General features: G+C 36.3%; 2 protein-coding genes across 3 annotated transcripts; both read right to left on the reverse strand.

Moving 5' to 3' along the window:
• Positions 1-972: 972 nt before the first annotated feature.
• Positions 973-9,053, reverse strand: PTP4A1 (protein tyrosine phosphatase 4A1). 2 transcript variants are annotated; one of them, XM_074310595.1, is made up of 6 exons: positions 8,916-9,053; positions 6,793-6,885; positions 6,161-6,291; positions 4,404-4,478; positions 3,581-3,585; positions 973-2,473 (listed from the first exon to the last, which is right to left on the reverse strand). In XM_074310595.1, the coding sequence occupies exons 1-6, from the start codon at positions 9,018-9,020 to the stop codon at positions 2,280-2,282; spliced, it is 603 nt and encodes a 200-aa protein (XP_074166696.1). In that variant the 5' UTR covers positions 9,021-9,053; the 3' UTR covers positions 973-2,279. The 2 variants fall into 2 exon arrangements, with proteins under 2 accessions (XP_074166696.1, XP_074166695.1); XM_074310594.1 differs by lacking the exon at positions 3,581-3,585.
• Positions 8,935-15,132, reverse strand: LOC141566261 (uncharacterized). The gene is made up of 2 exons (XM_074310596.1): positions 14,999-15,132; positions 8,935-9,461 (listed from the first exon to the last, which is right to left on the reverse strand). The coding sequence occupies exons 1-2, from the start codon at positions 15,035-15,037 to the stop codon at positions 9,366-9,368; spliced, it is 135 nt and encodes a 44-aa protein (XP_074166697.1). The 5' UTR covers positions 15,038-15,132; the 3' UTR covers positions 8,935-9,365.
• Positions 15,133-15,444: the final 312 nt, after the last annotated feature.

A 15,444-nucleotide genomic window follows, 5' to 3' on the forward strand; every position in this document is an offset into this window, starting at 1 on the left:
AAAATATTTTACATGTATATGGAGAAAACAAAAATGTTAAATAATGATTTGCAGATAGGGAAAACTTATGAACAAAAGCACAATAAAAGTGATTATTTTAGAAACATATAATCCATGAAAGGATTTAAAGTTGGGATCCATTTCACAAGGTGTTGTAACAGTAAATTTTAGCTTGATGTGATTTCCTTGAACTTGGATTCTGGTTAGGTCTTAAAAAATCCAGGGTGAAGAATTAAGTGTTTCAGGCTTTATGATACTTCTATGGTAAAAAATTTCTTAACTCACACCATTTTAATAGAATTATTATTAATAGCATGTTTCATCTGCAATATGTGAAAAACAGAAATATAGTTGAGACATTTTTTTTCATTTCTTGACCACAAATTTGGGCATTATACTGAGACAGATCAATTCCATTATGATCGCAGTCGGCACTATAGAGAGAATAGTTTTGTTTTTATTCAGGAAAAACACCAAACTTGTTTAATCACAGAAACCAAATATTTAATAGTTATGATTATAGAATGCAGTGTGTTATGAAAGTGAAGATATGGGGAAATGTACTAGCCTTTTCCTTAAGTGTTTTTCAATAACATGTATAAGCAATATTTTCCCTTAGTTTTTGTTTTAAGTAGGAAATATGTTATAATGTACGCAGCAAGATATCCCAAGGATTGGCTTTAAAAATTTTTAAATCATATTCTAGGATATTATACTCTAATCAAATGTGGTATATATGCCCAGTTAATTTGGTGTATTTATTATAGTTCTTAAGTAAATGAATGTTATCCTGCAAATGTTTTCAGATCAGTAACAACTCTCACTCTCTCCTTCAGGTCTATTTACAAGTGAGATTAGTATTTACTTTCTACTTATAAAAGAAAGGATAATATTTAGTACTTCAAGTAAAGACACTTTATAATAAATGAAAGTTGTTATTAAATTATACAAAACAATCTCAGTAGTGATAAGTGCATTTCAGTACTTATTTATTTAGATGTTTAAGCTCTCGCACTAGATTTTACAAGCTGGTGAACACTGGAAAATTATTTCTCCCACAGAACTATAACCACACATTCCCAAGACAGTATAAATATATGGTTGAACTAACATTAATACACATCACCATTTTATCAATTACATAATAAAACAAATTATCAAGTATCCAAATATTAAGTTACACAAGCTCAAAAGGCATACAAAATATTAGAGGTCTGCTCAATTCATATAGCAGGAACCCAATTTTTTTTCCCCAGGGGAGGGGGGAGAGAATGGGGAAAAAGGGGGGAAAAAAATCACTTTCAACAAAAGCAATAGTTGGTAAACAACTTTCAATAGGTACAGTAAAAGAAATTACAAGATTTTCAGAAATTTTATGATTAAGAATTGCTTTAGCTACAATAACAAAGCATCTCTACCTTTTAAAAAATATTTACTAAAGTAAAGGGCATATTCTATACTTCCTGCACAAGACAAAGGCAACATTTTACTAGAAATATTTAATAGCCCCCTCCCATCCTTTTCAGGCCCTCCCTGTCAAGTTGCACCCCATTAGTGCGAACATTAAATTAACTGTAAGGCTTATTGTCTGGAGACAGTAAAGACTTTGTGTGCTTCTGTACAATGTGTAGATTTTTACATGGATTTTCAACCAGAGGATTATGATTTTTTTTTCTTTTCAAAATGCAGGTCTTGATAACAGCACAAAAATGAGACAAAGGTTTACAGAAAGACATTAAAGTATCACCATAAGACTTAGTAAAATCCAAAAAAATGAATGGTTGTGCAAACCCTGATATTCTAGTGCGACTGTGGGAGATGTAAACATACAGTGAGCAGGCAATTACCATATAGGCCCTATCTTCAATATTGAAATGACTGAAGGAATATGAACCACAAAGTGTTCAGGTTACTGTCTGTAGTTCCCAGAATGTTTAACTCTGTATGATATTGAAAATATGTAAGCATTGTGCTGGGTATTTTGGCACCTAATCTCTTTAAATTTCATATTTGCTGATAAGACTCTGGTATTGGGAAATAGATTTGAATAAGATTTGTAACTCAATACTGCATGATTTCAGGAAAAGTTCAATTGATACAAATGATAAACAAGAAGTTCCAAAGGCTGAACAGCAAGAATCTTTTACTAAGTGTCCGAACAGGTTGTTAGTAACCCAAAGACAGAAGCTGCATTTCTGCCAAGCTTGTAACCTATAAAATTGCTTTAAAATACTCCTATGGAAGCTTCATTAGACTTATTCATCAAGCCTATATGTTGGCTAGTTATGTATGTAATTTGCCCCAGGTCCTGTCTCCAATTTCTGCTTCCAAGGCAATAATATAGGCAGCTCAGCTTTACTGAATGCAACAGGTGTTTCTGTGACCATTTGAGTCTTTGAAGCGCAGCCGCATTTTAGGACGATACTTCTCCAAGTAAAGAAGTTGCTTGCTGTTAAAGGCTCCACGACGTTTTCTATAAAAAACAACAACAATAAAGTTCTCTAACATTTGCCTATTGTACATCTCATTTCATTCAGTACAGTGTCCTCCTACGAGACACCCCAAATTCATAATCTAATAATGCATTAGAAATGGCCACTAAAAGTTCAGGGAAGAATTATCTACAATTCTTGCTGAACTCATTGGTTCCTTCTAAACAATCACTTAATTTTTTTTTTTTACTTATTTTAAATGGATTCAACTTAATATTTTTTTCTTCCTAGAGACTGGCTATCAAGACTGCAAAGAACTAGACTCTTCATGGAGCACTTACATATACATAACCATTAGGATAGGCTGCTGGATACAGGTGTTTTCTTCTATCCCTAGTGTTGCCAAGAACTCTTAACTAATGCCTAATTCTCCTTTTACCCAACAGGATCATCTTTAGTGAAGGACTGGTGAGATGGTGGTATTATAGGATAATAACAACAACAAGAATAATAATAATAATAGTAATAAAATCCCTTGAAAATCCTCTGCACCTTAGTTTTTCAGATCATAAGCATAAGTTTTGTCAAGAGTGACTCCAATTTAGATTCTTATCCCCCCCCCATGCAGACCACTGGCTACTTTTTAATCCATGAAATATAGGGATTATGCAAATGTGATTTTCTTATTAAATGTTAAAAATTTATTAAAAAAAAAAAAAAAAAAAAAGACACCCCATCAAGTTTATTTTAAATTGGGGTGGTGGGGACAAGATGAATATATGGCAGGTGGAAAAGGACAGAATGAGGACATCAAAATTCAAATTTTCTTACTAGACAATCTCTTTTCTTGTTAAGGGGCAATAAAACAAACAAAACTCTTCCTAAATCTTAGAGAGGGCTAAATGAAAGATTTCATCCTCTTCCACAATGGGCCGGGAAAGGAAAAAAGTCAAATGGAAACATGTATAGCAGTGAAACAAGTAGATCAATGCCAAGAATGCCTATGGATGCAAAGAAAACAGATGATGACTGAGAAGGACCCAGTTGGCACCAAGAAATGGGAGAGCTATGAAGAGTTTCTAATAAAAAAACCAGCTTTCCCCACTAGTTAAAGGAGTCATCTAGTAGCTTGGAACTGAAAGTTCAACTCCCACTTACCAGGAGATTGGGATTTTATAGAAAAAAATCTCTTTCCATTTTTAAAGAATAAAAAAACAGAAGATTCTAGAATCCAAAGTAAAATGTCTCAATGTATAAAATTACAATTATATGTAACTTTATAACACTATACGCTATGACTTGTACTAAGAAATTAAAATTTCTGCTAGTTCTATTTAGATTTGCTTTTGACATCACAAATTGAACATGTAAAAAATAAGATCTACAACTTCATTTGTTGTCTTTAAGTGTAATCCATGTCCAATTTGTGACAATAAATTCTACTTGCGTTCATTCTATTTTATTCCTTAAACACCTCAGATACTCCTCTCATTAATTCTTGACAAGAATGCGAATATATATGCTTCCCCTCCAATTTTCCCTTCACATATAATGCCAGGTTAATCTTACATAAAAATGTCTCGCTGAAATACCAAGTACCATCATCAGCAAGAAGTCTTCCCCAGTTCTCCTCAATCTTAGCCCTTTTCTGAGATCATCTCCAATGTATACTGTATCTTATATATATAAATGTTTGCAAGTTCTCTTCCTCTTTAAGACTATGAGCTTCTTGAGAACGAAGGCTGTTTTTTTGTCTTTGTATCCCCAGCAATTAGAATAGCGACTGAGAAATAGGAGATGCTTAATAAAAGTTTGTGGCTCTCTGTCCCTGCCTTTACTCATTTTGTTCTTGACAAGTTATAATTTATATAACACTTGCTCTTTGCTATCACATAAGATAAAATATCTGGGAAGACTTGCACATAAGTGAGTTTAGTCTGTCAGAATAGCTTTCTCTTAAAAAATACTTACTGTCTTATGAATTGCACTGCATCTTCATACTTCATTCCTCCTTCAATTAGTGCAAGGGCAACGAGCACTGGAGCTCTGGTAAGAGATTAAGTTTTAGTAAATCAACTGCCCCAAATAACAAAACCTGCTATAGTCCAATCCATAGTTACTATTTTAATTCTTGTTCTGAAAGGAAAGGATGACAAAAGATTAGGAGAGTGTGCCAAGGGATGATAGAATTTATTTTTAATGTCTATTCTTGGATGACCATTGCAGGTATAATTGAATTAAAATACAAGTCACCATCAGATTTTGTATTTCACAACTGAATGACATTCTTCCAGTGTGAGATTAACTGTTTTGAACATTAATTGAAAGGAGAGTAATTGGCTCACATCCTTGATTATTTTCTTCTGTTAGAGATCTTTTCACTTAATTGAAAGTAAATGTTTCAAGAATACATGTGATTGAGATACCTAAAGAGTAAAAGATAAGGAGTAAGTCAAGTGGATGGCATAATCATTTAATATCCTAATTGCAACATAAAACAACACACTGTCCTTAGAGCCATTATATAGAGCAGGAAGAAATCAGGAAAAAGTATCTGTGATAGTAGAGGGTTAAATCATCATTGTATAAAATGTACTATTAAAAGATTAACAACTCTTACTATGAGACAATAATAGGGCATGATGATTGCCATTATAATTGTATCACATCCTGCAACAAACTTTCTATAGTTCAGTTGTATCAAAAATGGAGTCATTGACTAGATTTAGAAAATCTAACTGCCATAAAATTTGATAATTATGGTTATTTATTTAAAGAATTTGGCCTACATTGATAATAAAGTCCCTATACACATCAGAATATTTTATTATAGAACTTTGAACGAAGAACAGAACAAGTAGATGATTGTTTGTTGTGGTGTATAAATGTAATGTAATATTATTGTGCTATAAAAATTAATAAGTATGAGGAAAAAGCACAGAAGATTTAAATGAACTAATACAAAGGGAAGATAGCAGGGCCAATAAAATATGAACAATGACTACAGAAACAGGGAGAGGAAACAAAAGTAGATGTTGTGAACTACACCCCTTTCTCCTTTTAGGAGGTTCACAGATAATAGAACATTGCACACACTGCTTATGTCTGTACTAAACAGTTTTGCTTTACCTTTTTTTTTTTTCCTTTATGAAAGATGGGATCACTCTGAGGTTAAGAAAGACAGCAAGGGAAATTTTGGTGTTATTAAACCTTGCCCCCCCCACCAAACCTGACATCACCACAACTTGAAATCTACTAGTTATTCTTTTCTTAGGTAAACCCCTAGCAAACATTTGCTTTTAAATATAAAAATGAGGCATACAAAACAGTAGGTACTTAAAGGTGCCTGGTAAATTTGTGATTAAGCTTTTATGTTAAAATTCCAAAGAAACCAATCTATGTTAGGCTGAGATAAGGGATAAAATTAAAATTGCAAACATGTCATAAAACTCATTGCATATTGCTTAAGTTAGAAAAATGTTTGCTGATGGACTAATCACCAAATAAATCATAGGCTCATAAAAGGCAAAAGTGTGAGGGTTAAAAAAAATAAAACCAAATAAAAAACAAGCCACATTTATGTTGTTAAGCTTTGAAATATATTATTTTACTAAAATAGATTTACCCAACTATGATGAACATAATATAGACAAATAATAGTTCTAATTAAAGAATTTTTGACCTTAGCCTAGCAACAAATCAACAGATTTTTTGTAAATCCTATTTACCTCCCAAGACCTGCAACGCAGTGAACAGCAATGCAACAACCAGGTTCCTCACGATATTTAGTTTTCACTAGGTTTAGCCAGTCATCAACAATCTGGTTGGATGGTGGTGCTCCATCATCAAAAGGCCAATCCTAAAACACAAATAAAAATCATAACTATTCTAGACAATCTAGAATACTGTACTTACAGAGTATATGTCAAAAGGAAATTCTAGTTTTATAGACTATGGACTAACCTAGCCATTTTGAGGTTAGGGTATAAAACAGGGTAAGTAAACTCCAACACTGCATATGTGCTGCAACATATCTTGAATCAGGGTAAAAGGGAACTGGGTAGTTATATTACAGATTGGCACAAATCCTCACTGTATTCTTTGCTTTACTATCAATAAATTATAAATAAGTTTAAGGTCTTTGTGACCATGTACCTTCTCTTTCTTAAATCCACAATCCAAGTGGTACAAGTTTTTTCACTAACGTATTTTCCCCACATTAATTTTATAAATAGTCATATAAAATTAGTTTAATGCCTCAATGCCCTTACTACATTTAGAAAAATAGTTAAAAATGGGTAAATATTTTTGGATAAAATCTGTTAAAGAAATAATATAACAAAAACGTAAAACCACTTACCAGAACCTGGATGCCTTCTTTCTCCACAAGGGTTGTGTCATAAGTAGCTTCACATACTCTTACAATTGTGGTAACTCCATACTTCTTGAGTTCCTTAAAATAAACGAATAAATCTTATTTTGCAATATTTTACTATTTCCAATACAACTACATTCAGTCATCATATACATTAGTAAATATTACATTAATAAATGATTCATTACAACTAATGAACATAACTATTCAATGAGCTTAAGTAAAAAAAATTTACAGAATCAGATTTAAAACTGGAAAAGAAAAGTATTCTATTCCAATTTTTCCACTATCAAGAATTTACTCATTTTTACTAAAAAACAAACAACAAAAAAACACCACACAAAATAAAAGATAACTAGTTTCTTTTTTAAAGCAGTAAATATTTCAGAGATTGATTCTAGTAACAAGTCACTTTTAACGAATTTGTAAGAACTGAAATATTCTTATTAAGAGTACACCTTTGTCTTTTAAGACCTCAGATCCAACATCCTGTACTTTTAATAATTTTTAATGAACTGGGGCTGATAAAAATGTTCATTTAGAAGCATGCTTTTTCATGTCCTTTCTACTGAAGTAAATGAAAAACAAACTGGCCATTAAATTAAACCCCTAAACATTAAAATCAGAAGTTAAACTCAAATCTTAGTAAACTAACTACTGAAGTAAATTCCAATCTATATAATGACCTCTGATTTGAGAACAAAAGTACTTCATAGGACTTACATTTTTAAAAATGTAATTAAAATTATAATCAATTTTCTACTCTAAATTTTGTAGTATGCTAGGAAAGAATGGATGTAAAATTTTAGAGACTGTGGTATATAAACTTTCAAACAAAGTCCTTCTACTCATATGAGTAGGAATAATTTATTTGGTTTCTTCCTCTCAATAAAATTCTGAATTAAAAAATAACTGTCTTTAGGAAAGCAAAACACACACACACACACGAATTCAACTTGCAAAATCAGACATGCCTTTTGGGACATGCTTAATGTGGAAATTTGGTATTTTGGATTGTGCTCATTTATTATGCATTTTGTTTTTATTTATTTTTTTAAATGAGGAAAAGATAAAAGGAGGGAAATAATTTTTTAAAATTTAAAAATGAAATTAAAAAACAAAACAAACAAAACAAAACAAAACAAAACAAAACATGCACAGGACTACCATAGATCATTCAGAACTATCAGCAATCTAATGTGTAGTTGGCCTTTTCATGAAATCTTAATCCCTCTATAACAAATCCTATATTTAAACATTCAAAATTTTTTTAAAAATACATAAAATGCTCAATATATTTAAGATCCCTCAAATACTTTTAAGTATGACTTTATTCTAAAAACTAAGATATAAGTGTAATATTGGGCTATAAACTCAGATATGTAACCCTTTTCACTAAACAGGCTTGTTAAAAAAAAAAAAATTTCAGCAGCATATTTAGTTGGTAGATTAATGAAACTAATTTTGAGGACTGTGTAGCTTCTGTATTCCTTACTTGTAAAAGGTGGTTTACATATAGTATGTTATTAGAATTTTCCTTCAGTATGCCATGAAGTGGGAAATGCAAGGGTAATATTTATTTTTTCCTCCAAAGAAAAGTAAAGTCATTAGTAACAAGGTGACTAAATGGGACTGGATTATTGTTATCAGCTTAGTATTCTTGTCCTTAGCCAACTAAAGAAACAGGAAGTCTAGTTGGATGTCAGCATTTTTAACTTACTAAAACTATACTATTTCTTAGCTTAAGGTACCAATGAGTCACTAACTTAATCATTAGAATTGTAAAAATTTCTTTTGAACAATGAAGACTACTAAGAACTCAGTATATTTTAACTTCTAGATCCAAAATCAAGTCATGTATGCTTCTTTTCCTATTTCAGGGGTTAGAATCCAATTTGCTCTTATTTTAACCTTATTTCTGAGACTAATATAACTGGAATGTATTCTTCCCTAATGTATTCCATCTAAAATTCCTAAAGTACAGGGTGAGGGAATAATTACCATGTATATGGTTTTCTCCTCCACTTGAAATTTATAGTTGTTAAACTAACACTCCTGTTGCTGTTAAACAGCAATTCAATTAAAGTATTATTCATTTCCATACTTACCTCTATAAATTTGTTTAAGGTTGCATTGGTTGGATTGTGTGTAATAAGGAACCTCATGTTCTTGTAGGTGATTTCCACAGGAGCTGGGCGGTTCATTCGAGCCATGTCAATTTAGTTAAAAAAACACTCAAGGTTATGAAAGGATTTAAAAATTTGAATACAGAAGTGATGTAAAGAAACTGAAGTCTCCTTCACTATACTCCACTTGAAATTCTCAGTGCTTTAAGTATGAAGTTGAGAGCAATGGGAAATGAAATGAACCTCCTAACAAGAAGCAGCAATTCTTCAATCCAGTAATACTGAGGCAAAAGAAAGGCAGTGCACTGAGGTTTACCCCATCCAGGTCAGAACTCTTGTAAAATGCTCTGCCAATTTCAATTCAACACTTTGTGTCCAGGTTAACCGCTCTTAAGGGGGCTTCTTGGTGGAGTAGTAATGAATTTCTACAGTTCACTTGTCTGCATAGAGGTCGTGCTGTGCCTGGCAATAGTCTCCACTGCCCTTCAGAAACTCCATAAATGTGTGACCAAGAACACCACAGAACTGCTGTAGGAGGAAAAAAGAAAAAACTTCAGTTATTTCAGTTGAAAAATAAGAGTATTATGGGGGGTGGAAAAAAAAATCGAATTTTTACAGCATCTGACAATCTAAGGGATTATTGCATTAATATTTTTTAGCTTTTACTACCAAAAACCCCCACCTAAAAAAAAAAAAAGCATTTATAATTGATTTTTGCTTTTATATTGGCTACTTTTTCAATATAACCCATTCTCCATGCCATCCCTCATAGAAACAATTAAGAAAAACAGTGACAATATGTAGTGTTCTATATCCACAGGTGCAAGTTGATAACTAAAGAGTATTCCTTAGTTGGGAATATGGCAATACCATTTGGATAAGTCCCTAGCCTGAAGGAATAATTTCTAGTATTTAATTAAAAAAAAAAACAATTCCTACATTTTAACATTGTCAATGAAGCAAAAATCTTATTTTAGCTTCGTGGAAAAAAAAATGTAATGGATGCCTAGGGACCAAATTTTTTAAATGAAGCTAATAATTTTTTGTGAGTGAGATGAAAATTCAAAGATATTACCCCAAGTCAGGGTTTACAGAATAGTACTGACTGCTGTAACACGAACTAGAAGAACCAGATGTGTCAACCAACACAAAATATAATTTTGCTTTGAAATAAAAATCTCTATTTTCTTTGCTTTGGGGATTTAAAAAAACCCACAGAATCAAAACCAGAATTCAGGTCTGCTGACTGCCAACTAGGGCTGCCTCAATGTACTTACTGTACTAAAAATTAATAATGCATGCCAAGTAACTTAGTACAGACTGAAATACAGCCTTCTAACTGGACTTTACTGATGCTCTAACCAGATTTGTGGTGAGATCAAATAAAATTTTGTGATCAATTCATAAAGGTTGTTAAAAGCCTGTGTTTGAGGTAAAGTAGAATAAGAGAGATAAGGAAATCATTGTTAAAAAGGGAAAATTATTGACTATCCAACCCCATTCTTCATCTCAAGCCCTGATGAGATTTAAAACACTGAAAATTCTGCTACTGAATACTATGAGCTTTGGCAAATCACTTTGACTACTGCTCCTTAGTTCTCATTTTTTTTTTTAAGTTCTCATTTTTTAAATGGGGGAGTAGAAGGGTGGGGAAAGGGGATGTAAGGCTAGACAGGCTGCTGCAAATCAGTCTTGATCGCTAATTCTATAATAACGTTAGAATAAAGAACAATTTAAATGAAATCACAAAAAAATATTAAAAATCAGATGGAAATATATAATAGTATGAAATTCTTTAAGTTTAGTACCCGGACTTTTCTGATTTAAAGCATAAAATGGGAAATTCACAAAAACTAAACTTGGAAAGCTGTTTATAGATTTAAATGTAGACTGTGAGAATCATTACAATTCCATAAAAAAACCACCACCACCACCACCACAATAAGAATAAAATGTGTTACAAATGTGATTTTGGTTTTTTAATCAAAGCCCCTGTCTTGGATACCTTAGGGATATAAATCAAATCTCTAACAGCCTAACTTTTCTTTCCAGGGAGGCTATAGTTTAAAAAAAAAAAAAAAATTGGGGTTTAGTTAAAAATCTTAAGGTCAGGCTCGGTTGGTTGTTTTTTTTTTTTTTTTTTTTTTAAAGAATTTCCCACTGACAAAGGGGAGAAGAGCAAGGTTTCTTTTCTGGGGTAAAAAAGATGAGTAGTGTATTACCAATTTGGAAAAAGCTGGTTCATTTTTACTTAAGTAGTACCTTCCTAAAGATAGCTAGATTTAAATAAAGTTTTACTCTTTTCATCAAAAATTGACTGGGCTGAAGTATAGATATGGTTAGCTTTAAATTTTGCCTTTGCCTCTATCCATAGTTGTCTAAAAGATGAATAAACTTCATATCCTACACGACACACAAAATACTAATAATCTAGAAAAACCTTACGACAGGGTCAAAATATTTGGATAGCTACTCCCCAAGAAAAAAAATTTTCACACTGAAATTCATACAAATTTAATAGAGTGGGATCGTACTGGGGGGGTATATCAAATGATAAGCTTTTTTACATTGAGATGTTTTAACTTTAGATGAGATAACCATAGCATTAATGTTTTAAAACAAACAGACTTGAGTAAACTATATCCAAATCTTGCAAATTAACTAGAGGTAAACACTTATTATTTTAGGAATTTGGGAAAAACCATACAGAATAAAAAGTACAATATCTCATTTTCTGAAGACTCAAAGATAATAATGGCAATGTTTTGCAATTTTAAAATTTGATATGGTTAAGTGAGAGAGCTTGTTACTTACTATAAGCACTTGCAGGTCATTTAAAAAAAAAAAAAAAAAGCCTGACAAGAATTATGTAAGTCAAAGTTCAGTTAAATGAAGTTTGAAAAGGCTAGACTATGGTCACAAATCTATGTCAGAGTGCATTATAAAATGCTGTCAAACATGCACATTTCTAAAAATACCCCCAAATAATTTATTTTCATCCCAAGACTTGCAAGTGTGAGAATACTTATAAATGGGGTGAAAAGGGGAGAAAGATAAAAAAAAAAATGAAATAATGACTGATTTAAGTTCTTAATATCTTAAAAACTAGTTTTGTTCCCTCAAAGTTGCTGAGCAGGATTTAACATATAGAATAAGATCAACTATTACTTGATCAATAACACTGTTAAAATAAATTGCATATTGAATTATTAATCTGCACATAATAGCTAATAGCCATTGACTTAAGAAAAATGCTGGAAGTTTACAGCAATTATATGAACTAGTAATTTAAAAATCTGGCACCACAATACAACATAAAGCACATATTTTTAATTTCTTTAGCTGGCATGTGTCCACATTTCAGAGTATGGAAGGAAGGACAGAACATGAGCATTGGAAAAGTAACAAAAGGAGGGAAGAAGTGAGAAGTAATTTCTATTCAGAGATATTTGTACAAATTTCCCTGTCAAGGGATTGTTCAGGCAAGGAAAGATTCAGAAATACACCACTACAAACCAAAAAAATGCAAACCTAGCGAACTCTTCTCAGTGGAGCCATCTTGTGGTTGGGGGGGGGGGTAAGGGATGAATGAAGGGACAGACATGGAGGCTCGGAGCCTTTCAGGGCAGGTACAGAAATAATAGCCAAAGGACCATTTTATATTTTACAAGGCAAGTGGCCTAGAAAAAGTGGACTGAATCTTAACATTTACACCACAAAGTCACTTCTTCCTTTGTAAAAATGGTAATATCTAACAGTATCTTAATGCTAACAGTGATAATGCTGCATGCATTTTTAAAAGAGTAAAAAAATTACAAAACATTCTGAGAAAACTGTCAATTCCCTCTACACAATTCAGAAGTCTAGGTAACCTTGGGGTAGGAAGCACTACATTATCCTATGAGAAATTCTATTCCAAATCTAGTTTTCCAGATAAGAAGGAAAGTCCCACAATGGTTTTGTGAGGGGAAACAAGAATGTCAGTACTGGTCTTGATAAGACAACCAGTCCAACTGGTCAAGCTAGCCATTTGTTTTTCTTAACTACTACTGAAGCGGTCTAACCACCATTACAAATGGAAAAAACAAAAAACATTTTATACAGATTCATTTGTACCGGGATTATTGCATTAGTATATACAAGCGACACAATTGTTTCCAAAACCTCATCTAGAGAGAAAAGAACCGCTTACTGGAGTATTCCATTAAACAAATCATTAAAAAAAAAAAAATGTCTAGGACTCAAATCATTTGTATCATTAGCTGGAAAGGCAACTTGAGCCTCATAAAGTCCTCACTCAACTCTACATTCCAATTTTACCCTATTTTAGAGGTCACCATTTCCTTCTTCAAGATAAGCCTTTAGATGACTCTGGCTCCACAAGGATAATCATGTAAACCTAGGCTATGACTAGGCAAAAGGTTAAGGATCATGTTGACACTCCTCTCCCTCACTATGGAATATGTTATGTAGAGTATTATAGAGTAAGCCAAGCAACACTTCAAAAAAAAGTTTGGACCAGGATTCACTCATTTTCTGTTAAGTTTGAAGCTAACTTTAGGGTGGCAGTCATATACCAAAATATAATAGAAATTCAAAATATTGGACTAATACTAATGACACAGGACAGAGGCTGTATGGAACAATTTAAAGTAATTCCCGATTAAAAATGCCCTTTTCCAAAGGTCAATAAAACATGGGGATGAGCATAGGAGATATCAAGAAATTTCTCAATCCCAGGGAGCTTCCTGGCTTCACATGTCACGTAAGTCCCTGGTGGCACTTTTCCACGGTTCTCAAATTCTGGACTTCTCCAGACCAACTCCCACTGAGAAAAGACAAGTCTCGACTTGTTCCCATTATCCAGAGCCCGGAGGTGTGGTGTTAAATCCGGAACAACTCAAATTACAAGGTGGAGACAGGCAGGGGAGAACAGCAGGAGGGGGTGACTGGGGCCTCCTCCATCGCCGAGGTCCACTCGAGAGGCAGAACCGGGAATCCCGGCCTTGGTGGCTGGGCCGGGGAGGAGTAGGGTGGTTCTCTCCCCGAGTTACCCACACTCCGGGATTACCCCCAGATCTCGGAAAGCTCTAGTCCTCAAACTGAGAACTATCGGCTGCAATCACGGGTTTTAATCGCCCTTTCCAGCAGGCAACGGAGCCATTTTGTCTCCGGCACCCAGGTCCGGCCCAGCCCGGGCGGCTACCTGGCCAGGGTCCATTCCTTGCCGGGCCGGCGCCTGGAGCGCCAGCCCCTGGAGCTCGGGGGGAGGGGGTAAGGCGGCGGGCCCAGGGGAAACCGTTACCCGCCTCCCGCCGGCCCAACGGGTGTCCCCGGCGCCCTGCCGCCAGCCCTCTCTCCCTCTCAATGCCCTCTTTAATTCGGGGCCAAGGGTGACATGTGCGTCTCACCCCTCCCCACCCGCCGGTCCCGGGTGGGCGCCGGGGAGATGAGGACGCCACCCTTCCGTGGGCCTGACACCCACCGCCTCCAGGAGCCTCGGGCGTCCGAGGAGCATTCACACGGCCGGGGGCGGCGGGGCCGGTCGGGCCGCTTTCTTTCTCTCCGGAACAAAGAGGGACCCGGGAAGCAGCTCTACGGTCCGCTGGGGGCTCCCCGACGGCCGGGGCGCGCCGGCCCCTAGGGACAAGGGCGGAGGCGGCGGTCACAAAGCGGCTTTTGTGCCGAGCGGCCCGACCCACCCGCCCCCGCCGGCCGTCACCCCCCGACCGGGCCCGGCCACACGACCCTCCGCTCGGCCCTCAACCGCTTCGGGCCCCGGGTGGTCGGCGATCGTAAACCGGTCTCCCCAGCTGCTAACCACCGTCTGCCGGGAGCGGAAGCGCCCGGGGGAGAGGAGACGTGGCGGGCTTTAGCCCAGCACGACTGGTCGGCTATGTTTCTCTCCCACATCCCGATCTCACCCTCCCGGCCACATGGCGGCCGCCCGGACCCGAACGACTCCCTGAGCCGGCAAGCCCGCGGCGGGAGGAACGAAACAAAGGTGGCGGCAGCGGCGACACCGAGCGACTCGGACTTGCCCGGGACGCGCAGCGAACACTCACAGGAATATGTTTACTCATTGAAGATTGTGGCCTAATCATACAGCCGGTCCCGAGGCGGAGGCGGCGCAGCAGGCGGTGGTGGTGGCGACTGCAGCGCAGGGGGCGGCGGTGGTCGTCGCGGGGCGGCGGCAGCGGCGGTGGAGGCGGCGGCAGCAGCAGCGGCAGCAGCGGCGGCGGCGGGGGCACTGGGACTCTACCATACAGTGAGCGGCTCCAGAGAGAGCGCGTCGCCGAGCAAGACCCGCACCCGCGGCAACCAATACGCGTGCTGAGCCGCCCTTGCGTCACAAGCCCTCCCTTATGTACACCGCGCGACGTGCGAACCCCGGGCCGCCAATCGCAGCCCGGGGACAAGGGATAAGAGAAGACGAGGTTGCGGGGAAAAGGCGGGGGGAGTTAAGGTTAGGGTTGCGGGGGAGAGAGGTCCGCCCCGCGCTGCTACCACC

The sequence above is a fragment of the Sminthopsis crassicaudata genome, chromosome 4 (genome assembly GCF_048593235.1).
Source record: "Sminthopsis crassicaudata isolate SCR6 chromosome 4, ASM4859323v1, whole genome shotgun sequence".
Classification (NCBI taxonomy): domain Eukaryota; kingdom Metazoa; phylum Chordata; class Mammalia; order Dasyuromorphia; family Dasyuridae; genus Sminthopsis; species Sminthopsis crassicaudata.

What these genes read in the sequence shown, in the direction of transcription:
- PTP4A1 (XM_074310595.1), bottom strand. Translation starts at nt 9,020, where the DNA reads ATGGCTCGAATGAACCGCCCAGCTCCTGTGGAAATCACCTACAAGAAC. An exon ending in CCTTAAACAAATTTATAGAG is followed by an intron (nt 6,886 to 8,915) that starts GTAAGTATGGAA and finishes GTTTATTTTAAG; the next exon opens with GAACTCAAGAAGTATGGAGT. An exon ending in AAGAAGGCATCCAGGTTCTG is followed by an intron (nt 6,292 to 6,792) that starts GTAAGTGGTTTT and finishes TTTGTGTTTTAG; the next exon opens with GATTGGCCTTTTGATGATGG.
- LOC141566261 (XM_074310596.1), bottom strand. Translation starts at nt 15,037, where the DNA reads ATGATTAGGCCACAATCTTCAATGAGTAAACATATTCCT. An exon ending in CAATGAGTAAACATATTCCT is followed by an intron (nt 9,462 to 14,998) that starts GTGAGTGTTCGC and finishes TTCCTCCTACAG; the next exon opens with CAGTTCTGTGGTGTTCTTGG.